Below are 24,887 nucleotides of genomic sequence, written 5' to 3' on the forward strand. Positions count from 1 at the left end.
GTGTGCAGAGCACTGTACTAAGCGCTTGGGAAGTCCAAGTTGGCAACATATAGAGACAGTCCCTACCCAACAGTGGGCTCACAGTCTAAAAGGGGGAGACAGAGAACAAAACCAAACATACTAACAAAATAAAATAAATAGAATAGAATAGATATGTACAAGTAAAACGGCTTTTCACAGGCTGAGAAGATTTGTAAGGTAGCTCCTGGCCACAGGGCTTTTACACTCTTCTCCCAGGTTTCACTTGTGGAAATCAGAAATGACAGAGAGCAACCAATCAATCCATCAGTCAATGACACAATTAAGCCCTTTTAATATACACAGAGCACTGTCCTAAGCCCTTGGGAGGATTCAACAGAGTTGGTAGACACGATCCCTGCTCTGAAACAGTTTTCAGTCTAGTAGATGTAGGAATATTTGAATGCTTTAAACCATTTTAGAATTAGAAAACCTAATAATCAGAAAATATTGGTGATTAATTTTAGTCTAATTAATTACCTTAAAACAAATCATTTGGTTACTAGGCAGGTTTGAATTTTGAAGATATATTCAGGTGCCCTGCTAATGTTATGTGATGAGGACATTTTTTCTAATTATGTCTGTAATCTGCAGAACTGCTTATTTTGTTCCTTTCGGTGGGGTAGGAGGGGAAGGAGGCATTTACATACCTACATGTACTTTTCCCTCACTTTTAAGGTGTGCCTTCACTCCTGAAAGCTACCTAAGCCTGCTATTTAAAGAAGTGAATTTATCAGTGATCATTTGGGCACTTGAGAGCTGTCCATTTTGGATTAACTTTAAATTCATTGGTGTTCAAATCTGGGCAGTTTATTTAGCAGCTTAGGAAATGGGAATGAAAAATGACACCATCGTCTACTACTACCCAAGAACGGCGGCTCCTCCCTATGTGAAATCACATTTCATGTTCAGCACCCGCAGTAGCAACCATGCGACTTCAGTTAGAACCAGGGACCGGGATGACGCTATTTAATTTGCATGCAGGTGGTGAACTTCTGAAGCTGTATTAAGGATGAGCCAGGGTGGATTAATTTCCCGTCTTTGATACTCATTAACTCTAGCTTCAGAAAAAAAATACAAGGAGATGACACAATTACCCTCAGAGCATCACCAGAGAGTAGCAGCAGATCAAGAAGAGCTAGCCACCCCACCCCCGTGACGACAGGGTGAGAAAGCAAGGGACTCAGGAGAGACACTGTGGCTGCTGAGTTTCGTTAAGGTCCCGGCGCCTGGCAGACATGCAGCTGAGGGTCTCACCTTAGTGTCCAGTAAAGCACCCTTCTATTTCCCAGATTCTCTTGGGTCTCAAATGATCCACCCACCAAACCAAGCCTGCTATTACCTGACAGGATGATAGTACTTTGCCACTGTCTTTGAAAGGAGCAATGGTCAGCCTCCTCGCTTATCATTCTCTCTTCAGGCTCTGAACCTTTGATCTATATGACTCTTGAAAACACAGCATTGTCAGTGCTATTTATTGAGAGACTACCGAGTGTGAAGCATTGTGCTTATCACTTGAAAGCAGGACACACATCTCCTGCCCTTTGGGAGCTTACAATTGATCATACTATAGGAAGAACAGTTTTTAAAAAAGGTCCATACCTCAGCTTTCTTTGACACTAATCTGCTCAGTAGATTTGTCCAGCTGCATTTATAGCTACTCTCCTGCTCTTTCGAATCTTTTAGAGTTGGCCATTTCTCTTGGCTGGCCTTCTGCGTTAGACTAAAAACTTCTCAGGGGCAGGCACCATCCTGTATACTCATACTGCAGGTTCTCAAGCACCTCTTGCCGTGTTCTGCATCCCGCAGGTGCTCCATCATTGCTGCCGACTCCGATTTGGGGACCCACAGCTCCTGGGTCTCGGGCCCGGAGACCTAAGGAGCACCACCCGTTGAGCGCTTACCTCAGGATCTTCGAAGATCTCAGGATCTTTGTGCATGGTCGGAGGGAAAAGGGCCAGCCAGTCTCCTTTCCGAAGGCTTAAATCCCTGCCGCCCTCCAGCTGGAGAGTGCAATCGTTCTGGATGACCCGAAAATTGGTGGATGACGAGCTTAACCGAAAACTCTCTAAGATGAGGCTCTCTGTGGCAGGAAGAGATGAAAAGCAGTGGGGAAGACACATTTGAAATAACGAGGAGGGTGAACAGGTAAATCCGGTCACAGATGCTGGTGCCAATGGGAGCTCACATACCCTCACCTCAAGTGTAGGGGCTAGCAGGGGCAGGGCGGGGAGTTGTGCACATGAACCTCTAGGCACAATCCTTCCTAAGAGTTCAGGAAAATCTACCAGGGTATAGGCACCCTGGACAGAAATTATTATTATTATTAGCAAAAATAACAACACTAATAATATTAACAATGATAGTAATAACACCACATATTAAGAACTTACTGTGTAAGAAAGGCTGGGGTAGATAAGAGTGTAATCAGATGGGACACAAGCCTCCACCCCACTCAGGGCTTCCAATCTAAGAGGAAGGGAGAGCAGGTATCTCATCCCCATCGGACAGATGGGGAAATCGAGGCCCAGAGAGGTTAAGTCACTTGCTGAAGGTGACCCAGTAGGCCAATGGGGGAGCTGTGATTAGATATCAAACCTTCTGGTTCTTGGGTAGTGCACTCTTTTCACTACCCCACACCCCTCGAAGGAAGCAAAAGGGTGGTGAGAGTTGGATGAATTCTCCATGTCCTTATGCCCAGGAAGGAGAAAGAAGAGACTGCCCAAAGCCCACCTACAACTTCAGCTTACACCATCAGCCTCCAAAACACCCAAAAGCCAGCCAGAAAACGGCCAGATTTCAAGCCAGTCTTTGGACTGGGAACAGTGTGATAATAAGAAGCAGCATGGCTTAGTGGATAGAGCATGAGCTTGGGAGTCAGAAGGACCTGGGTTCTAAACCCGGCTCTGCCATAAGTCTGCTGTGTGACCTTGGGCAAGTCACTTAATTTCTCTGGGCCTCAGCCACCTCCTCTGTAAAATGAGGATTAAGACTGTAAGCCACTTGTGGGACAGGGACTGTGTCCAACCTGATTAACATGTATCTACCCCAGTGCTTAGAAGAGTGTTTGGCACCAAGTAAGCGCTGAATAAGTACCCTAATAATTGTTATTATTGTAATAGGAGCGATATTTCTGAATACTCTTAGCCACACCAAGCTCAGCCCCAGGTCACTATGTCGGCAGTGGGGATGACATGGGATTCAGCATCTGCCCGGCCGTTAACAGAGATTTTCTGATTTCAGGGGCAAAACATCTTCCCGCCAAACCAGGGGAGAATAATCAGATCCCACTATGTCCTGGAAGGCTCGAGAATCCAAACGTCCTTGCTCTCCCAATGGCCTTCACCCTTTGCTCCTAGCACGACAGATTTTATGGCTAATTTCCGGCAATTTATCCTGGCAGTTTGAGAAGGGATTCCTTTGGGAATAATATGCATAATTTGCATAAATCATTCTGATAGCATGCACATCAGCATGTAGCTCCTGTCTATGGCTGCATCTTTCACTTTGTAATCAAAACTGACTCTCTCTCCACTGGCGTGTATGGGCGCCTTAATGGGGGGCCTCGCTCTGCCTAACCACCAGGGTGAAAAATCGCCAATAACCAGAGTTTCCTCGTCATACATTAACAAACAGCCGGGATGTTGATGGTGTGCACTGAAAAAGCAAAATCTCACCAAGCTCCCTTTTCTCCCAGGGTCCGGGAGAGCTCCGCTCCCCACCCCACACCGCCCCTCTTTCCCACCCATAGGTTGGCTTTAATAAAAGGCAGGCGCCCCTCACCAGTCCTATGTCAGCCATAGGGAGCCCAAGCCACCCAATTTCACTAAAAATTTAAACTGGCGTGTATGTGCCGGGGGGCAACAGAACTGGGGATGTGTTCTCACAGGAGGCCTTTCCTCAAGCGAGGATTGTCTAAAGAAATGAGGCTGTGGCCTGGCGCCCCACCCCCCCAGCCCCAAAGCCAGGGCCGTGATTCGATGCGACGTCCATATTGTGAGCCCGGGCAGAGTCCCTCGGACTGCCTTCGTTACTATAATCAGGTAAAGTCAAATCGGCTCGGTGGTGACGGGGCCGGGAAAGGGTTTGGGTCCCGGAATGCGGCCTTGCCCGCAGATAGCCACCAGGCATGTGAAATGATAGATTCCAACTGGCAGGGCGCCGGCACCAGAACCCCGCGTGGCACCGAGGTGCCCCTAAGAGCCACGGAGAAAACTCCATTCTAGCCTGCAGTTGGAAAATGGTAGCTGACATTCGGGTCGGCACCGCTCATCGAGGAAGTCTATTGAGGAAAGGAAAGGAAAGCAAAATCATTCAAGCCGGGCGGCTGCTGTGAAATGGCAGGTTCGCACTCAGCAATCCCGGCAACACGGTCCCCTCCGATTGGCCGACGGGCTCCTGGGCAGCGTGACAGCCTGGGCCCGCTGCAGTATCACAAATGACAATTGGGCAAGCATATCTTAGGCAGAAGTTAATCACAATAATGGAGCACAAAGTGTGGCTTCGCGGTCAGATCGTAAATGACAAATCTGTTTTACCTTCCAGGACCAGTTATGTGAGGAAGGCGGGCTTGGCTCCCAGTCTGAGCGATCATGCCGATAATCATTAGATGACAAAAGTAATGAGTCGCATTATGAGCAACAAAGGACACGGCGCTTAGATGGTGGAGCCGCGGGCTAAGGTGAAGAAAGAGGCCCTCATTCCTCCACCGGCCCCCGGAACAAACGAGGGGGCCGCCCGCGGGCCCGGGCTGACGATGGCAGGCTGACCAAGCGCGGTTGTCAGAGTTCGGCAGACACCAGCCGGGGCCCCCCGTCGGGCCAGCTGGGGCGCGGTGGAGGCCTCCGCTCGGCACCGCGAGGAACCGTAAATCATCCGGCACGGTAGAGCAACATCTGTTTCTGTGCGAGTGCCGAACAAACAAGCCAATTTAAAGCCTACCGGGGGACAACACAGCAGCAAATGAACGCAACCCCCATTTTCTTCCCCTTCCGGCCCTCGCGCCACACCCAACATCGCCCCACATGCTCCAGAGGAGAAGCCAGGCCACTCTCCGATAAGGTGTTGTCAGAGAGACCTTGTGCTTCGCCTCTGTCGAAAGCGGCAGCTCATAGTATTGTTATTCTTAGCATCCTCCTACTTCTATCTTCATTGCTCTTATACCCCAGCTAGCAGTCCGTTCCCAATTCACTCTCATTTTTTTTAAACTGTTTCAATATACTTATAAATATTCAGTCTTTAAACCTAATTTGCTATACTTAGTTCACATGCCTTCAAGCATTTGTCTTCCAATTTCCACTGAATAAATGCGTACTAATGAGAAATAGAGCAAGCTGCTGAGGCAAAGCTGGGGAACTGGAGCCTGGCCTGCCACCAGCTTGTGATAGGCAGGCAAATTGAGTTAAAATGAAAAGTCTTGTCAGCTGAAATACAACATGGTAGCCAAACAGCAAGCTGTCAATCATCCAGCCAAAACAAGGGACCGCAGGTAATAAAAGGTCACGGGCCATCATTAGTGCATTTGGCTTCCCCGGGCCGGTTCATTTTAATTAAACATGATTTCTATCTGCAAATGTTTTATAAAACTTATTGCCCATAATGGATTGCTAATTCATTCTCACATTTAGCAGGTAATAAGGAACTGTAATTATTAAGAGGGGTAGTGTGGAAAATAGCTATCAGGTATGCAAATATTTTTGGTGACAATTGACACCAAGGACTGACTGCCGGTCTCCCACAGTCGTGGTAACGACCGGAATGAAGACGTTTGGTCTTCACGCAGAACAAAGACAGGCTGACTTGGCGGCACCAGCTAAGGGACCTCGCCAATCCCAGAAGCCCTCAAGCCTCTCCACCGCCTGGAGTCAGGGTGTTACCATGATGGGTGTCCTCGTCCAGTTCAGAATTGCACTTTACTTCCCCTTTCTGGCCACCCGGTGATTTTTCTACGCAGCGCTCTCCCCGACCCTGAGTCGTGGGGGTGTCACGAGGTAAGAATGAGTGCCCAAGTACCCACGTGCCAAAAACTGTGAAGGGAAGGAAACACCATCAATATGAGAATGGGGCCTCACCCTGGCTCGCTCTCCCACTCTTGGATTTTCCCTTTTGGCTGTAAAAACTGAAGGGCCATTTGCATGTATCATTTACTGTACTAAAGTGCTGCTGCAACTCAAAATGACCATTAATGTATGTTCCTGGGAGAACTCAGCGACCTCCTAATTTCTGCAGAGGAGAAGGCAGGAAGGCAAGCGGAGGACTCTGGGAGTAACTGGCACCAGAATTCTGCTGTGAAGTTGGTGAAAGAGGCAGCAACTGGGGCACCAAAGTGCCCAGCCAGGAAAATGTCAATTCCAACGAGCTTCTTTCTGATTGACTTGGGAGATGAAGGTTCGTACACGACTAGAGTTGTGGCTTGAAAGAGAAAAGCTTTTTCTTCAGGCCACTGTTCATATGTGGGACTTCAAAAAACTAGCAAAACAATAATACAATTCCTAAGGTGTTTTTTTTCTCTTTGGACCCAGCGTTGGATAGAGAATATTTAGATTCCTACCATTTGTGGAGACTGCTTCTGAACATTAATTAATTAGATGTTCACAAAACAGAATGCTAATTTCTCTTTGCGCCCCTCCCAGTTCATTGGGAATGTTAAACTAAAAGAAGCCTCAGCAAACAACTCACTTCTAAGCAGACTCTGGTTCATCTTTTTCAAAATTTGGATGTTTTCATGAAGGTTTTTCCGGTAAAAGTTTCCGGCACAGCTTTTCTGAGAACTTAAAATGCACTCGTTCCACCCTTTTATGACAGTTAGTTGCTGCAGGTTTAAAAGGCTCCAATACTGTGGCCTTGTATACATATATAACCTCTACTGCCATCAAATGACAGTGAGATGTGGGTTGGGTAGCTGTGTGGATTTCCTGTGACAGTGAGCCCCAGAGTCACCAAGCTGGGCTTGAGTGCATCACCACTAAAGAGTATCCCTCTTTGGACAGTCTTCTACAGTAACTCTAGGGCAGGAAAGTGATTTTGGGATAGGAAAGGGCTACCAATGCCTTGACTGTAGTCATGCTCTCGTCCCAGAATGATCAGGTAAGTGCTAACCCCCTTTATACCATCCTCCCCCCTTTCATAGCGTCCAGGTTCTCCAACTAGTGAAAACAACACATGCTATTAAACCATGATGATTTCCAGTCATAAGTAGAGGAGTTGATTAAGAAGTCACAGAATCCCACAAGCTGTCCCTTTCTTTAGAGGTTTAAAAAATGGAAAAAAACCTCTACGTTTATAAACACAACATATACACAACTGAGCCCATGGAACTCATTTCACTGGTACATCTTATCCACCATCATTATTATTACCCTGATTGGTGGTTTGTTTCAATATCCATGTTGATCTAGGAAAATCCAGATGGTTTGGCTTTCTTGCCATTTGGAGATATGTCCCTTCTCTTTCTCTCTAACACACACACACCTCCTTTCCCTCTTCCTTAAGATGGAAACGGGAGAAAGCTAAATGTGGAAATCTTCAGATATGAACAACAGAGGCTGTATGAGAAGCCCCAAACTTCTGGAACTATTCATTTCTTTTGGCTTAAAGAGGGCTCAATTGTTTGAACTTGGAGTCCAATAAAGAGTCCATCTGTTTTATCAGGCTTCTGTTTGATTGACATAGGAACAGAGTGATGCTGAGAGGGGTGGTGAGAACTTGGCTGGTGAGTGCCAGACATTAAGTAAATTTTTCCCATTTTGCATGTGCCCAGATGCTCAGGTGATAGATTTAATAAATGAAAACATATGCTCCTGGGTGAAATTCGTTTGGGAACCCACGCAAAACTATCTGGAAATCACTTAGCTCATCAACCTTGCTAGAAACCGTATCTGCCTATGGCAAAACCTAGAACAGACCTCACCAGTAACAGTAAATCCCTAAACGAGGAATAAAACCCCTATATATCTATTTTCTTTCTTCTGCCTATCTGCAAATTAGTTCAGTGTCTGTCTCTCACACTAGACTAGAAGCTCTTCAAGGGTAAGAAACTCTCTCAGATGCATAGGTCTGGGTGTGGCATACAATTAATGCTCAGTAAATACTACTGATTGATTGATCAATCAAGTGGGCGGGATTTTACCCACTTTTATGGAAGTGCTTAAACTGGCCCTGGGAGACTTCCATGAAAGAAAAAAATTAACAGCCATTTGTACTGTACTGATCAAGTGTACTGGCAATTTCCCTACCCCAGCCAAATCAATAGAAAATTTATCACAAAGTAGGCACCCAAAGTGAAGAAGGAGACTGACCTTCTATTGACCAACGTAACATTAGGAGCAATAGCAGGAGTAGTAGTAATGGTATCGAACACATTTTGAGCTGAGCGCTGTACTAAGCACTAGAGTGAATATGAATTAACTGAAATTCAGACTATGGTCCCTAAAAATCGATCATAATTATTAAGCATTTTCTGTGTGCAGAGCACTGTACTAAGTGCTTGGAAGAGTATAATATCACAGAGTTGGTGGACACATTCCCTACTCACAAGAAGCTTATGGTCTAGAGCCAATCAATCCCCTTTTCCTCAATTCCCGTTCCCTTCCGTGCCATCTCGACTCACCACCTTTGCTCTTACGGCCCTCTCAGCCCACAGCACTTTTGTATATATGTGTATATCTATAATTCTATTTATTTATATTGATGCCTGTTTACTTGTTTTGATTTGTATATATCTATAATTCTGTTTATTTATATTGATGCCTGGTTACTTGTTTCGGTGTCTGTCTCCCCCCTTCTAGACAGTAAGCCTGGTGTAGGCAAGGATTGTCTCTCTTTATTGCTGAATTGTACTTTCCAAGCACTCGGTACAATGCTCTGCACACACTAAGCGCTCAATAAATACGATTGAATGAATGAATGAGTCCTTTTATCATTTTGACCTTTCTACATAGACCAGGGCTGTATTTGCCGTTTAACAACAATGACAACAACAAATACAATAAAAAATCCCAAATTTAAAAAATCCCAAGACATTCAGTTAAGCAAGATCTTCTTGTTCCATGCATATTTGCTTGTGGAAGAGCCAGAATTTCTCTGGAAAAGCCAGAATTTGTTGCAGAAGCAATCATTTTAGGTAGAATTATTGTTGCTGGAAGGAAATGTGTGGCTACATTTCAATAACAGTTCAACATTTCTAGTACTTAGTACAGTGCCTGGCACATAGCGCTTAAAAAATTCCATAATAATAATAATAATGACTGTAGACAACTCCAAGAAGTCTGGAGAGTAAAATGCAACACCCACTGAGGGAGTGCTTATCGTCTTCACACTCTAACATCCAGGTATTAATTAAGATTTTGGACTTTGGCTAGGATTTATTTAGAATGTTATTCCCAATAGTCTCAGAGGTTTAGGTATCGTGACTACCTACTCTCTTGTACTATGTTCCCACCCAGTGCTTTGTACAGTGCACCGCACACAGTAAGCGCTCAATAAATACCATTGATTGATTAATTGTGTTTCTCATCCTGCAAAAGGCATTAGGAACTTGGTCAATCAACAGTATTCATACAGTTGGAAGACCCATGTAACTAAAAGCCTGTAAGAAGTTTAGGGCCTAATGAGGGAGACAGACACAAAATGAATTTCAGATGGGAGGAAAAAGAGACTGGGAAGATGGGTGTGATCTTAGGCCTGAAGAGATAGGCACAATTTTAGGGAATATCAATTACATTGTAAACACAAATTGATTTTCCTAAAAACTTTCCTTTTAATCCCCAAAATACCTATCTTGGTGGTGCAGTGCAGAACTGGTTGAAATGCATTAACACTCCAGCAGATGCTCAGAATCAAACAACTTAATAGGCATAAACTTTTTTCAAATAATTGCAAAGCTTTGATTGAGCCTTTTCCATACCTTGCATAGTTAATTACCTAGGCCTTAATGTTTACATGCGACAAGAGTATCTACAGCTATAAACTACCTAATTTATAATTGATGTAAATGGGTGTTATTATGTCAATTAAGCAGCTGTGTCCTCCACCTTCCCGTAAACAGAGACGAGTGATGAACGGACTTTTCCGAGTGGTCCCGTCTTTTCTTCAGAACAGATAAAAATAAATTACCTAGGTAGACCAGGTTGTCCAATTGTTCTCTGGTGAGGTAGATGAGGCTGCCCGGCCTGTTCTCTTGACCTGTTGACTGCAGCAAATGGTCAATTTCGTCACGCACCGCTGCCAGAGCTTCTGGGTGCCGCAGAAGATAATACATGGCCCAGAATGTAGCTGGAATTGTGTTTCCCACAGAGGCCCACAGAAAGCCAAAATGATGTGCTGGGAGAAAATAAGTGAAAAGGAAGATTAATAGCATTTATTACACTGATTAGATTTGCAGTGTGCTAATTAAAAGATGTTAGGACACAGACCCAGCCAAGGATCAGTGAATGCTAATGAGGACCAATAGGCTTCTGAAGTCTAATTTTCTGCTTAATGAGAATAGTTTAAAATGTAATGTTGGGGGGTGGGGGGGAGGGGAGGGAAAGAATAAGGGGAGTAAATGCAGCTCAGTTATAATCTTTCTCATTATCACCATTAAGTATCTTGTTTTACCACCTCAGCAAAAAAAAATCAATTATCATAGAGGGTTGTTTGAGAGTAAAACATTTTATCATTAGTCAATTAGAAAGAGCATAAAACATTTCAAGGTCGCCATTTTGCCTTTTTATTTCAAAGGTCTCTAGTAAATTATTTGATTTTAGACAAGTAATCACTCACACGCTTCCTACCTGCTTTGCTATAACCCTGGAGCGACTTGTACTTCTCCAAGAATTCTTTTCTAAATTGTATAACCTCGGCAGCCAGTTGCCTCTTGACCATGTGCTCAGGCATAAACTGTCGTATAAGGAACTCGCGATTCTTCTTGGTGGAGCCTAGCAACTCAATCGGAATGTTTGCTGCTAACTTCACAAAGTTGGCATCGAACTTTGCAAATTTTTCTCTTATTTCATTAATAACTCTGTGGCCATCTGCAGCAGGATACTTTCCATACAAGGTTGTAAACGTGGCTTCAAATATTACAGCGTGGCAGAACGTGTACATTTGTTCTGTTTCCCAATCTGCCATTCTGGAAAACTTCTCCTCAAATATACACTGAAAATTGTACATCATCTGGCTCACCAGTTTGTCCAAAGGTTTGCCCTGGAGGTAACGAAAGGATTCGTGGATGTCTTTGCTGAGGTTCGGTGTGGTTTTCAAGGGCTGGTAGTCAAAGACTTTTTGGCCCAATTGGTATGCAACCTCTCTGAAGTCAAAATGCTTGCTGGTTCTGGTGATCATGGGAAACTGGAATGGGTCCAGGATGAATGTAATGTATTTTCCTGAAGGCAGAGAAGAGAACAGAAAAAAGGGTTCCTGGGAGAATAATGAATTTGAAAGCCATATTGGACCAGCAGAAAACACTACTTCGGCATAAATTCCAAAACATTACTTAAGCATGTTGTGTTCACTTAACCCAAGAAAAGACAGGAACTAGATATTTTTACACAATTCATTCGGCACTGTGATAACTAGTCTTAAAGACTCCACTGGAAAGAGAAAGTGAGGTGAAGGTGGAATTTCTGAACATTGAAACAAAGAGCAAAGGTTGTTGTTTTTGTTTAGTTTTTTTTAAAGTAATGCTCCTATTGACAAAAGTGATTCTATTATAGAAAATATCCATTTAATTTTTTAATTAAACAGAATTCTGTTCTGTTCTGGTCACGTTACTGCATTAGACTTTGCTGCCTTCATTTGTTTCACTGTTCACTAGGGCCCAGTTACCGCATGGAAACATTTTTCTTCCTTGCTTGTCTCCTTGACCAGTTTCCTGACTCTTCACTCTCATCTACAAATAGCAAGCACTGAAAGCCAGAAGAAAGAACAATACAACTGGCCTGGATGGCATGAGCACTCTACCTTACCTCCTTCCGTATTTAATGAGAAGAGACAGTGCTTATCAACGGTAGGCAAAATCAGTGAGAGAAAATGGAGATTAAATGTGGCTGATGAATGGCTTGAAGATGAAGAGGAAGCTCAAGGCAACAGGGTCTCTCTGGCACCCTCCAAACCTTCCCTTCAGTTCTTGGGGGCAGGAGGGGTGGCCTGGTTGGGCCAAACCATCAGAACTGCTGCCCTGTATCCCGTCCCCAGTGATTTATTATCAATACATTTAGGGCCTAGTGGAAAAAGCAAGGGCCTAGAATCAATCAATCAATCCTATTTATTGAGTGCTTATTACATGCAAAACACTGTTCTAGGCACTTGGGAGACTATAACACAAGAGAATTAGCAGACACGTTCCCCGCCCATAATGAGGTTACAGTCTACAAGGGGAGACAGACAACCATATGAATAAATGAGTAATTCATAATAAATAATTTAAAGACATGTACATAAGTGCTGTGGGGTTGGCAGTGGAGTGAACATCAAGTATAAAATATCAAATCTAATCATGGCTCTGCTGTGTGACTTTGAGGAAGTCACTTGACTCCTCAGTGCCTCAGTTTCCTAAATTGTAAAATGGGATTCAGTACCTGTTCTCCCTCCTATTTAGACTGTGAGCCCCATGTGGGTCAGGGACCATGTCCAAACTGATTAACCTGCATCTACCCCAGTGCTAAGAAAAGTCCAGGGAAGACCTGGAAGAGGCAGACCAGCAGCTAGATGGATAGAAACCATACCAACGATAACAGAAGAAATGTTGGGCAAGGTTATGGAATAAGGCAGAAGACACGATGTTCTGGGGAAAACATATCCATAGAGTCGCAATGAACTGGAAGCAACTCGATGGCATTTGAGTCAGCACTTAGAACAGTGCTTGACACATAAATTAGTGCTTAAGAAATAGCATAAAAAATTAAACGGCATTTATCGAGGGCTTACTCTGTGCAGAGCACTGCCCTAAGCGCTTGCAAGAGTACAACAGAATAGGTAGACATGATCTCTGCCCTCAAGGGATCATCTGGCATGATCGAAGACTCTCCTCCCATGTCAGCCTTATTATATTTTCAGTATGGGACGAGAATGATCAATACACTCAGTAGTGCTAGAACACTACACATTTCGACTCGAAGGCGAGGGCAGGGCGAGTGAATGCTCTCCTAACTATGCGTGTCTTGGGACACAGCAGGGTCGGTTGTGCGGCCGTGAGTAGTATCGGGCTCATTCTCCAGGCCAAGTTTACCTTAATGCTGGTTCTCTAAAGATGGTGCCCCACCTCAGAGAAGAACTGGGGGCGTCAAGAGAAAATACGACCCCTAGTCCAGTACACTCGATGGGAGATGGAGTCATAAGAAACTAATTAACACACTTGCTGACTTTTCCAGGGGAATTTGGAGTTACCCATCCCTGCACTTATGACAGGATGGTGGTGCTTTCCTCTCTCCAAGCCTTACTCTGGGGGTGCCCACCGTGGCCCTACTTTGAGGGTCATCTCTTCAGAAGAGCCCCCAAACCATCCTCAGAACAGCGGGGTTGTCTGGAAAGTCCTGAAACTATAAACTAGTATGACACTTATTTTTCCAAAGGGTTCATGCATCAATTTTCTCATTTTAGACTCAGATCAGGACTTATCTTCAGTTAAAAGATTTAAGGTTGAGTGGAGTGAGAGGTTGAGTGAATTGCCCAAGGTTACCCAGCAGGTCAAGGGTTGACTTGGGACTAGAACCCGGGTCTCCTGACTCCAAAACGCACACTCTTCCTACACAATGGTTCCCGGAAGAATTTCTAAAATAGGCATTTCTTTGATTCTTAGTTCTTTCTAGAAGTGGTTATTATGCACCTGTTATCTGAAATCTCATTTTTTCCCCTTTTCAATGGAATCCATTTTCCTAGGAAGGAGATGATTAGACATGGCTGTTGTGAACTCTCTTCTGAATCTCTGGATACTCACCTTAACTTTCTGAGGGCTGCTTAAAGCAGATACTGTAGGTTTCAGTTTCCTGGTTTACCCTCTCCTAGGGACGCGTTTTAAAACGAACCACATTTCACATCACTATTTCTATACTGAGCCCAGATGATATGCCTTAATGGGAACTTGAAAAGCTGAGTAACTGCCAATGAATTTGAAAAAAGAAATCCAAAAAACTGTTTGGTTTGTTCAAAGGTGAAGTGGGAAAAAAAATCAGCATGGGGGCCCTCTCCCTGGTGGGAATGCAATGGAAGAAGGGGGAGGGGAGGAAAGAAGGGATGCAGCTTTCAGGGATGGGGTACCGGGCCCTCATGTCTCACAGCCGCTGAGAGGCCTGACAGGTTCCAAGTGGAGCTCTTTGAAGTCTGCCTGCCATAAGGGCTTAGTACAGCTCTTTGCATAAAATGGGCACTCCATAATTAACACTGATTGATCAATCTCCCACGTCTCTGCATCGATTGAGAGAGAAACATGGGCACCCAGACAGGTCAGTGACTATTTTCTTCAAATGAGAGTTCTCTCATGTCAATTTCATTTCATAATATAGTAGACGAGTGTCTTTTAAACTTCACACATTATTTTAGGGCTGGCACACATTTTTGTAATTTATTTCTCCTTTCCCTTTCTTCATGGACTCCACATTCCTGGCTGCACCCCAAAGTCAGTCTCTCTCTCTCTCTCTCTCCCTCTCTCTATTTCTCTCTCACCCAAATCCAATCTCCACCCTCTCCACCTCAAGACAGTTTATCTTTGTCTCCACCTTTCCGACTGAGATCAGGATTAAATTTTCTTTTGAGGTGCCTGGTTTTGATTGACTTTTTTTCTTACAAGTAGGTTTTAGAGTGCTAATAACCCTGGAGATGTTAGCTGGCTCTCCAACTTTGAATCTGCAGTGTAAACAATTTAAGTTAAGTTTTTTTTAATTAATATTAATTTAAACCATCTGTCCACCATCTGCTAATTTGAGATGCAAAATATGAGTTTCTTTGTGATCTTTAATCAGACATTTAGCAAACACACATACATTCATAAAATGAATTTCAATTTCCTCCTAACAAAGAAAGCTCACGAGAAAAAGTTGTTCTGAAGGGCACAAATGGCTGATAGATGCTTGAAAGAGGTTTCGTGAAGACAAAGAAAGTAGCCGGACGAAACATTCTCTCAAGTCCCTCAGACAGATCACATGGCAGGGACGGTATCTCTTGCTCTGTTATCAACAGTGATAAGGTTGCTGTCAGCATTCACTCAAGAATAAATAATATCCCTTGGAGAGTTTCCGGATATATCTGGTTAAAATACTGTAGGGTAAAAATGGCACCCATCTCTCCCAACATGAAATTCTGGGCCACTAACTTTTCAGGAATGTGTAAAATTGATAAGCGATGACCACTAAGGTTGAAGTTTCGACTGTATTGGCTATCAGTACTTCTAACCTCTTTTTCACCAAGAATCACCCGATAGTAGATTTTCCACTATTCCCCACTATCCCACTAGCCTTGCCTCTTGATGTCAATCAAGGAAGACCATATAGCATGCTTCCCTCAAATTCTATGGGAAATGAACTACAGGCCCGATGAATAACACGCCAGGGCCAAACATTCATTATCAGAAATGCCCTTAAGGACTGAGAGTTAGGATGTGGCTATTGGTGGAGCTTCTAAAAAAAAATTGTCTAACAATAAGCTCTAAATCACCCAATAGCAATACTTTCCAAGTGCCTTCATGTCACATAACAAGAAATTAAAACACAGGAATAATAACAGTAATAATAATAATAATAGCTGTATTTGTTAAATGTTTAATTCCCCATTCCTAAATTCCACTGGTTTTAAATTAAGAATGAAAATTTGGTTGATTCTTCCATCACCTGCTAAACAGTGATGCCCCAATAAAACTTTATCATTTTTTCTTCCTGAAATCGGATGGAATCCAGGTTTACAAGAAATTCCTAATTTTTTAAACCACCTAGTTTTTTTTCTTTTTAAATTTTGCAAATCTCCTTTACTAATGTATCCAACTTCCGACGCCTTTTTTTGGAATTGAAAACAACTACGAGAAGTCAATTTATGGTGTTGAGGGTTTCCTCAGCCTGCAGTCAGACTCCTACAGAGCAGGATTCAAACCTAGGACTATATATATATATATTTCTGAATGAATCACAAGCCTTTCTGTACATTATTTTGTATCCGTCTCCCCTGCTACACTGGCTACTTCTGGAAGGCAGGGATCATACACATAGGTGCCCACTCCACTGGGGTGAATGTGGGTGATCGCCCCAATAGCTTTTTAAGATTAGACACTGACTTGCTCATCTGAGGTCTCTGCAAAGATCCAAGATTCTAATCAGAGCTGACATGGCCCAAAGAAGTGTCTTGTTTTAGCCCATTGGCTTTTTTAAATCCTGACCCTCCCCTGACCTCATCTCTCCTAAAATTACTGCCCCATCTCTGCCCCAAAGCTCAAATGGAAAAGTTAGCATCTCTGACCATGTCTTCTAACTCTAATGTAGTCTCCGTAATGCTAAGCAGAGTGCTCTGCACACAGTAAGTACTCAGTAAGTATCATTAATGGAATATTTGATCATTTAAGCCCAAACCCATGACCTCAAAGTCAAACATATTTTCATCAACGAGAGCAAGTTGATGCTTCATCTTATATTCAGAGATTGCCACATTGATACTTCTAGCAGTGGGCTAAACATGGCCCAGAGTATGAGAGTGGAGACGTAACTTTCCTAAAGCATTTGAATTCTAGCCTATCTGTAGGAGTTTCCTGTGATAGACTATTTACCCAAATCAACAGAAACTGGACCTAAAGTTCCAGTTCTGATAATAAATCTATACCCATGTTCTTTAGAAGCTACTACGAGGAGAGGCGGTATTAATCATTATAGTATTTATTTAACATGTATTATATGCCCAGAACTTTTCCCATCTCACATAAGGCTCACAATCTAAGACCTAAGAATTTAAGAGTATATAATTTAAAAAATACTCCTGTACTATGTCTATGGCTCTATTTTTACTGCTTCTAGTCCCAGAAATGGCCAGGAAAATCCAGTACATAGAACACTGAGAACAGAAGACCAGTGTGACAAATTGAAAACTGTCAACTGTGAATTCAACAGAAGAATTCTTCAGGGATGAGTTCCCCTGAAGAAACCAGAATTTGGATGAGAGTTATGAAATTATGCTAATGGATCACCCTAGAATTCTCAAAATGTTCACGATCAAAGGTAATTCATGCTTTATGGTGGCTTTCCCAATTTGTTTCTAGTAGGAACTAAATGGCAGAAGCACTCCGGCAAAAGTCGTCTTTATTCAAAGTGCAACTTTTAACCCACTGTTCTGTACATTTAATAGAAATGTGTGCACTTGAAAGAAGGCTTAGTGTGCTCAGAACCAGTGATGAGGTGTAGACATGATTTTTTGAATGAAACTGGTGACTCAAATGTTCTGCTCCCTATTATCCCAATATTTACTAATAAAGTAGACAAAAATTTGGGAACCAGTGAAAATGCTGTCTGTACTTCGAGATTCAAGTTTTTTTCATTTCATTTCATTTTTTTAAAGGTAAGCAATTACTATGTGCTGGAAACTACACTAAGCGCTAGGGTAGATGCAAGATAATCAGGTTGGACACAGTTCATGTCCCACTTGGGGCTCACAGTTTTAACCCCCATTTTACAGATTAGGTAATCGAGGGACAGAAAAGTAAAGTGATTTACCCAAGGTCATAGCGGACAAGTGGTGGACACAGGATTGGAACACAGGTCCTCTGATTCCCAGACCCATGGTTTTCCCTCTAGACCATGCTGGTTCCAAGTTCTTAATTTAGTTTAGTCTAACCCATTTTTTATTCTTAAAGAGCCAGAAAGGTTGGTTGGGGGGCTACTACAATAGAGGGACAACTTATTTTCTCTCGAAGATGATCGCATTTATGTAATCATGCTCTTATTAGGGAGATTTCCCTGAACTGTTGACAATGATGTACAGCAGTGCTTCTCCAGTGTGACGTTTAGGGAAAACGATTCTGCTGCACCACCACACAAAACCAATTAGAGAACTATTTTCTGCGACAGGTCAGGAATTTACATTGTTTCTCATGGAAAGATGTGCCTTTTAATTTCTTGATTAAGATGACATCCACGTCCCTTGTGACTTTTGGGCATGACAATCATTTGCTCATCACCAGCAGAATCGCATTACTGGTATGGGTTAGAGCCAGCGACTCAACCACATCGGTCCCCATTTTCCAAATGAACTATTTTGAGAACCAATCATTAGAACAATATGCATCGATGATGGTGATGATGATAATAATAACAATAATAATAATTGTGGAATTTACGAAGCATTTACTATGTGCTGGGGTAGATACAAGACAACCAGGTCAGACCCAATCCCTGTCCCAAATGGGGCTCACACTCTAAAGGGGAGGGAGAACAGTAATTGAATCCCTATTTTTCAGATGATGAAATTGAAACATGGAGAAGTAATAATACTACTACTAATAATAATTGTGGTGTTTGTTAAAGGCTCATTATGTGCCAGGCACTGTATTAAGAGCTGGGGTGGCTAAAAACAAATCAGCTGACTTACCCAGCAGGCAAGTGGCAGAGCTGGGATTAGAACCCAGGTCTTTGCTCTTTCTGCTAGGCTGGCTGCATCAATAGATTCTATTGACAGCACCTGAATTCTCATAATGGGGAGAGGAAAAGCTGGTAAGAAGACATCTACAAGGGGGGATGATCTCTTGCCATATGCAGAGAAAGTCTTCTTCGCCCACTATTCAAACAGCAGAAGATTCCAGTGTGGTGTGGCTTAGTGGAAAGAGCACAGGATTGGGAGTCAGAGGACATGGGTTTTAACCCTGCCTCTGCCACTTGTCTGCTGTGTGACTTTGGGCAAGCCTCTCAACTTCTCTGTGATTCAGTTAGTTCATCTGTAAAATGGGAATTTAGACTGTGAGCCCGAAGTGGGACAACATGCTTACCTTGTATCTACCCCAGAGCTTAGAACAGTGCTTGGCACACTATAAGCACTTGAGAAATATCATTATTATTATTCTTAGCAACTAATGTGAGATTGAGGCCAACATATATTTTGATAAAGAGGTAAGCTTAGAAGGGTCGATAATTTCTCCTCATTTGATTCAGGATCCTGACCACATTGAGGTTCAGGAAAATGAACTAAATTGTAGAAGCAGTGTGGTTCAGTGGAAAGAGCATGGGCTTTGGAGTCAGAGGTCATGGGTTCCAATCCCGGCTCCGCCACATGTCTGCTGTGTGACCTTGGGCAAGTCACTTAACTTCTCTTAGCCTCAGTTACTTCATCTGTAAAATGGGGATGGACTGTGAGCTCCATGTGGGACAACTTGATCATGTTGTATCCCCCCCAGGGCTTAGAACAGTGGTTTGCACATAGTAAGCACTTAACAAATGCCATTATTATTATTATTATTATTACTAGAAATGACTTGGAAAGGCTCTAAACTAAGATGGAAGCATCTCTGCCTCTGTACTGCAGGGACAAGTGGGATGAACCAGTGTTTGGGACATCTTTAATACAGTTGCAGTGAAATGGGTTAAGAAAGAAACCTAGAGGTTCCCACTGAGCTTCCTCTCACGAATGATTCCAATATAGAAGTGCCTTTTTCAAAGAACACGAATTTCCTCATTGCCAGGGCTCTTACAGTCTCAGATAAAACAACAACTCAGATTTAACCAGATAAAAACGGGACAAAAGCAAAGGAGCAAAATATGCTTTAAACCCAAAATCTTTGGCTAGAGAATTAACACAGGGTATAAAAATGCACAATCCAGATTCAGATTGTAGAAAGATAATGCAATTTGATATCTTGATACAACTCGTAGAAAAAATCTGATTTTTGGAACAAATGAAGAAATTTAATCTTCAAAGATTAAATAAGAGCTTTAAAGGAAAGATTAGAAAAGACTGTTTCCTGTTTTCCCTTAGTTTTCCAAGAATCCTCCCTCTGGGCCAGATTTGTGATCAGGGTCTGGTCAAGTTCTTCATTAATGATATAGATTATCATTAGAAGCAGCAGCAGCCATGGCAATTGGAACAGAGGCTGTTGAGATAAAATCCCTTTGGGAATAACTGAAGAAACTTCCAAAAATGACCTTTCCTCCCTAGAAACCGCCACTGCTTTCTTTCTTAGATTGTGAGCCCCATTATGGAGAAGGAACTGGGTCCAATCTGATCATCTTATACCTCTAAATCAGGATTTAGCACATAGTAAGTGATTAACAAATAGCATAATTACAGAAGGAATAGTAAAAAATCACTTCACTGGACTTGTACTATGCCAAAGAAAGTCTTGCTAATAATACTGGCTAGTCCATGGTGAGCCAACATTTCCCACAACAGGAGGCCCCAATGGGAAAGTTACAAATGCACAATTTAATTTTAGCAATCAATCAATCAATCAATGGTATGTATTGAGCACTTGCTGTGTGTGGAGCACTGTACTAGGCACTTAAGGTTTACCACAGAGTTGGTAAACCTGATCCCTGCCCTTACAGTCTACAGGGGGAGATAGGCACTAAAATAGATTATCGATAGTAGAAAATAGTAGAGTATACAAATATTTACTGAAGTACTCTGGGACTGGGATGAGTTCTAAAGTGCTTAATTTTTTACCGAGTTTTGACCAGTTACATTTGGGAAGCCAAATCATGGCAGATTACCATTGCAAGTGCCTCCCTATAAAATCTGCAGAGCACTGTCTTCAGTCTACAAAGGCCTAAATGATGGAGGCATCATATATGTCACCTTTCACTTTCTTGTCTGTCAGTGTCTGCAACGTTTCCAGGAAGTTTCTAGCAAGAGACTATTGGGACCGTGAAGAATTCAGGGTTCTTACAAAACTGATGGATCACATGACACATCCTTCAAGCACCTTGCCAAGGTGTCAAAGTAAAAGGGGGCAGGAAAGGGGCAAATTTTATTTGTCTTTTAATGTTATTTTTTCCACTCCTAACTTTGATGCATTGTTTTCTCGGGGATTTCTTTAGCCACTGCCAGAATAATATTTGTCACTGAGAAACAGCCTTTAGTCTACGGTTGGCCACAGGTTGGTCTAAGTGATAGCAATTTAACCTGCTTACAGTATGTATGCATTATGCGTCATGCATTTCACTCCCACCCTCACTTGTTGGAATGGGAAGATGTCATTTTAAAAATCTAAAAATTTAGCATCTTAATATAAAGGAGCAGGAAGAATAAAGTATCTAAAGTAGGTGGAGGCAGCGTGACTTAGTAGAAAGAGCTTTGCGTTCATCCCAACCCTGCTAATGGTCTGCACTGTGACCTTGTGCAAATCCCTTAACCTCTTTGTGCCTTTGCTTTCTCATCTGCAAAATGGGGTTAAGATCTGCTCTCACTCTTAGACTGTACGCCAGGGAGAGGGAGAGTCTCTGATCTGATTATTTTGGACTTATCCCGGCTCTTAGCTTAGTGATTGGCACATAGGTTTTCATTCCATCGCTCTTACTAATAATCAGGATGATAAAGTTAAAAAAATCGATCGGTCAAGAATAGATATACCTATCTGGTATGGCCATCAACTGCCCAGTTCAGCTATGGACAGGACAAGCACTCATGTATATATGTACATATATTATATTATTATAATATATAATATAATATAATATAATATTAATATTATATTATTCTATTCATTTTATTAATGATGTCTAAATAGCTATAATTCTATTTATTTATATTGATGCTATTGATGCCTGTCTACTTGTTTTGCTTTGTTTTGTTGTCTGTCTCTCCCCTTCTAGATTGTGAGCCCGTTGTTGGGTAGGGATTGTCTCTATTTGTTTCCGAATTGTACTCTCCAAGCACTTAGTACAGTGCTCCGCTCACAGTAAGCACTCAATAACTACGACTGAATGAATGAATGAATGAATGAACTGGCATGGCCCCTTTCACTCAGGAATATGCTGGAGGGGAGAAAGCCAAACGCAAACTGAACCAAGGTTAGGGTAAGTAGGGTTAGGTGGTACAGATCAGTGTTCTCACTGAGGGTCTGACCTGATTAACTTGCATCTATTGCACAGCTTAGAATAGTGCTTGAAGCGTAGTAAGCGCTTAACATACAATAACCATTATTTAATTATTAGGGGCCCAGCTGGAGCCCCTGTGTTTGACAGGAAGTGGCTACGGCTGGTGGCCTGTGACCCTTTGATCTGAGCAGATCTGATTAGCAGGGACTAACACTGCAAATGAACTAACTTCCATTTTGAAAACCCTCGGGAATTGAGACTTGTTGACCATTTTGATTTAGGCATTAGATTTCAGACTCGCTGCTACGAATTCACATCAAGTAAAAATTTTCGGCAGGAAAAGGCTCTCCACCACCTGGCCCCCCTTTACCTCTCTTCACCTGCTCTTTGCCAAACCAACCTTCTAGCTGTGCCTTGCTCCTAACCAGCCCACCTCCAGCCCCTCGCTTGTTTCCCCAGCTCAGTGCACACTCCCTCCCCACATGAGCTGGTCTAACCTTGGTGGTATATATATGTATATATATATATAACCTTGAGAAGCAGCGTGGCTTAGTGGAAAGAGCACGGGCTTAGGAGTTAGATCATGGGTTCTAATCCCTGCTCCGCCACTTGTCAGCTGTGTGGCTTCAGGCAAGTCACTTAATTTCTCTGTGCCTCAGTTACCTCATCTGTAAAATGGGGATCAAGACTGTGAGCCCCAAGTGAGACAACCTAATAACCTTGTATCTATCCCAGTGCTTAGAACAGTGCTTGGAACATTGTAAGTGCTTAACAAATACCAACATTATTATTATTATTATTATTATTATTATTATATGTCCATGGCAGTATATGTAAATGTCATGTACAATGCTTGATTTTAGTAGAAAACAATAAAAAGGGAAGATGCAAAAATAAAACAAACATAATAGAGCAGGACAAGAGCATTATTGAAAGGGCTTCTTACCAGCAAAGAAGACAGTGAAGATACTGCCATGAATTTCCTGCTGAGTTTTTAAGAAGTGAAAGGGATCATTCTTGAAGTGCAAGGCGCTCCCAAGGAAAGGAATCCAACTAGTCACGAGGGGAGGTTCTTTCGGTCTCCTGTTTAAAAGATCAGGGAGAAAGGTAAACTTTGGAATAACAAATACTTCATGCACTGAGTGAGGGTCCAGGCCAGCCTTGGACAAGGGGATGGACCAAATGGACTTGAGATTACTTCCTGCTTTCTGATCCTCGGGTTGTCTTCACCATGGGCAGCAGGGAGTGTTGTTGCTGAAATGAGCATGGACAGGAGGCAAGAGCTGGTGCTCTGGCATTTAAGACATTCATAGCCCCATAACTGCCACATCAGCACTTGTGTGACAATTATGCAACTATGCACTCACTCCCACCTGTGGCAACATTAGAGTGTAAGCTCCTGGTGGGCAGGGCAAGTACTACTGCTTGCTTTGCAATTCCCAAGTCTTAGTATGGTGCATTGAACTCCATGGACACTCAATAAACACTAGCCTTATTTTAGTTCACATCAATTTACCTACTATTTAAGCATTTACTCATCCACTTATCCGTTTTTCTTTTCCCCTTTTCTATCTGTAATTTATTTTGTGTCTATTTCCCCTACTAGACTGAAAGCCACTTGAGGGAAGGAACTGTGTCACACTAACTCTACTGTCCTCTCCCAAGCACTAAATTTGGTGCTCTGCCCACAGGAGAAACTCAATAAATATTAATGATTGATTGGTGACTGTTCTTTATCTTCCCAGGGTGGCAGTTCACCCAGGGAACAGCTTGGTCTTCCGAGGTTTTGAGACACTGGAAAGTTGGTTCTTGGGGATTTCCCTTGAGAACAGAAAATCAGAGGATCAACATTCACTTTCCCAAAACACCCATGGAGTTATGCCTTCCTTTCTCAAGCTGACCTTGCACTCCCAGGAAGGACGGTTGCCCAGGTGACTAATGGTTCTGGTCCTCGTCTGCTCTATGGCCTCTTCAGGCACACCAGCCTGGCACAGTGGCTAGAGCATGGGCTTGGGAGTTGGAAGATCATGGGTTCTAATCCTGACTCTACCACTTGTCTGCTGTGTGGCCTTGGGCAAGTCACTTTACTTCTCAGTGCTTCAGTTATCTCTTCTGTAAAATGGGGATTAAGGGTGTGAGCCCCTCACGGGACAGGGGCTGTGTCCAACCCAATTTCCTTGTATCCACCCTAGCGCTTAGTACAATGCCTAGCACACAGTAAGTGCTTAACAAATACCAGAATTCTTATTATTATTGTTACCACCAGCATCGGTCAGCAGCAAGCATTTATCCACCAAGTCACCTCCTGACTTGTCCTCACAAGAGGACAGTGTTGTATATGGTCAGACCCTTCCTGGGATCATAAATTTAGGCAACTGCTAAAGGGCCCCAAGATAGCCCCCCTCTAGACTGTAAGCCTGTTGTGGGTAGGGGTTGTCTCTCTTTATTGCTGAATTGTACCTTCCAAGTGCTTAGTACAGTGCTCTGCACACAGTAAGTGCTCAATAAATATGACTGAATGAACAAAGGAACCTACTCAGTGTGGCTCAGTGGAAAGAGTACGGGCTTGGGACGCAGAGGTCATGGGTTCTAATCCCAGCTCTGCCACTTGTCTGCTGTGTGACTTTGGGCAAGTCACAACTTCTCTGGGCCTCAGGTCCCTCACCTGTAAAATGGGAATGAAGACTGTGAGCCCCACGTGGGACAACCTAATCACCTTGTATCCCCCCAGTGCTTAGAACAGTGCTTTGCACACAGTAAGTGCTTAACAAATATCATTATTGTTATTACTCTCCAAACACCCCACATACCGAAGGGCAGAGAAAACACAGGAACAGATTGCTCCCTGGCTCTGTCCGAGAGTGGGAGAGCACTTAAAAAACAAAAAGAAAAAAAAAA

The 24,887-nt window shown here is 42.9% G+C and overlaps 1 protein-coding gene across 1 annotated transcript in view; it reads right to left on the reverse strand.

The window, feature by feature from the left end:
• Positions 1-24,887, reverse strand: part of LOC119945435 (cytochrome P450 7B1) — a 168,467-nt gene that overhangs the window by 9,778 nt on the left and 133,802 nt on the right. Inside the window, exons 5-8 of the mRNA XM_038766526.1 lie at positions 22,936-23,072; positions 10,791-11,381; positions 10,132-10,338; positions 1,923-2,101 (exon numbers count right to left, since the gene is read on the reverse strand). Coding sequence (XP_038622454.1) covers positions 1,923-2,101; positions 10,132-10,338; positions 10,791-11,381; positions 22,936-23,072 — 1,114 coding nt within the window. The remainder of the gene's footprint in view (positions 1-1,922; positions 2,102-10,131; positions 10,339-10,790; positions 11,382-22,935; positions 23,073-24,887) is intronic.

Source organism: Tachyglossus aculeatus, chromosome 25 (genome assembly GCF_015852505.1).
Source record: "Tachyglossus aculeatus isolate mTacAcu1 chromosome 25, mTacAcu1.pri, whole genome shotgun sequence".
Taxonomy (NCBI): domain Eukaryota; kingdom Metazoa; phylum Chordata; class Mammalia; order Monotremata; family Tachyglossidae; genus Tachyglossus; species Tachyglossus aculeatus.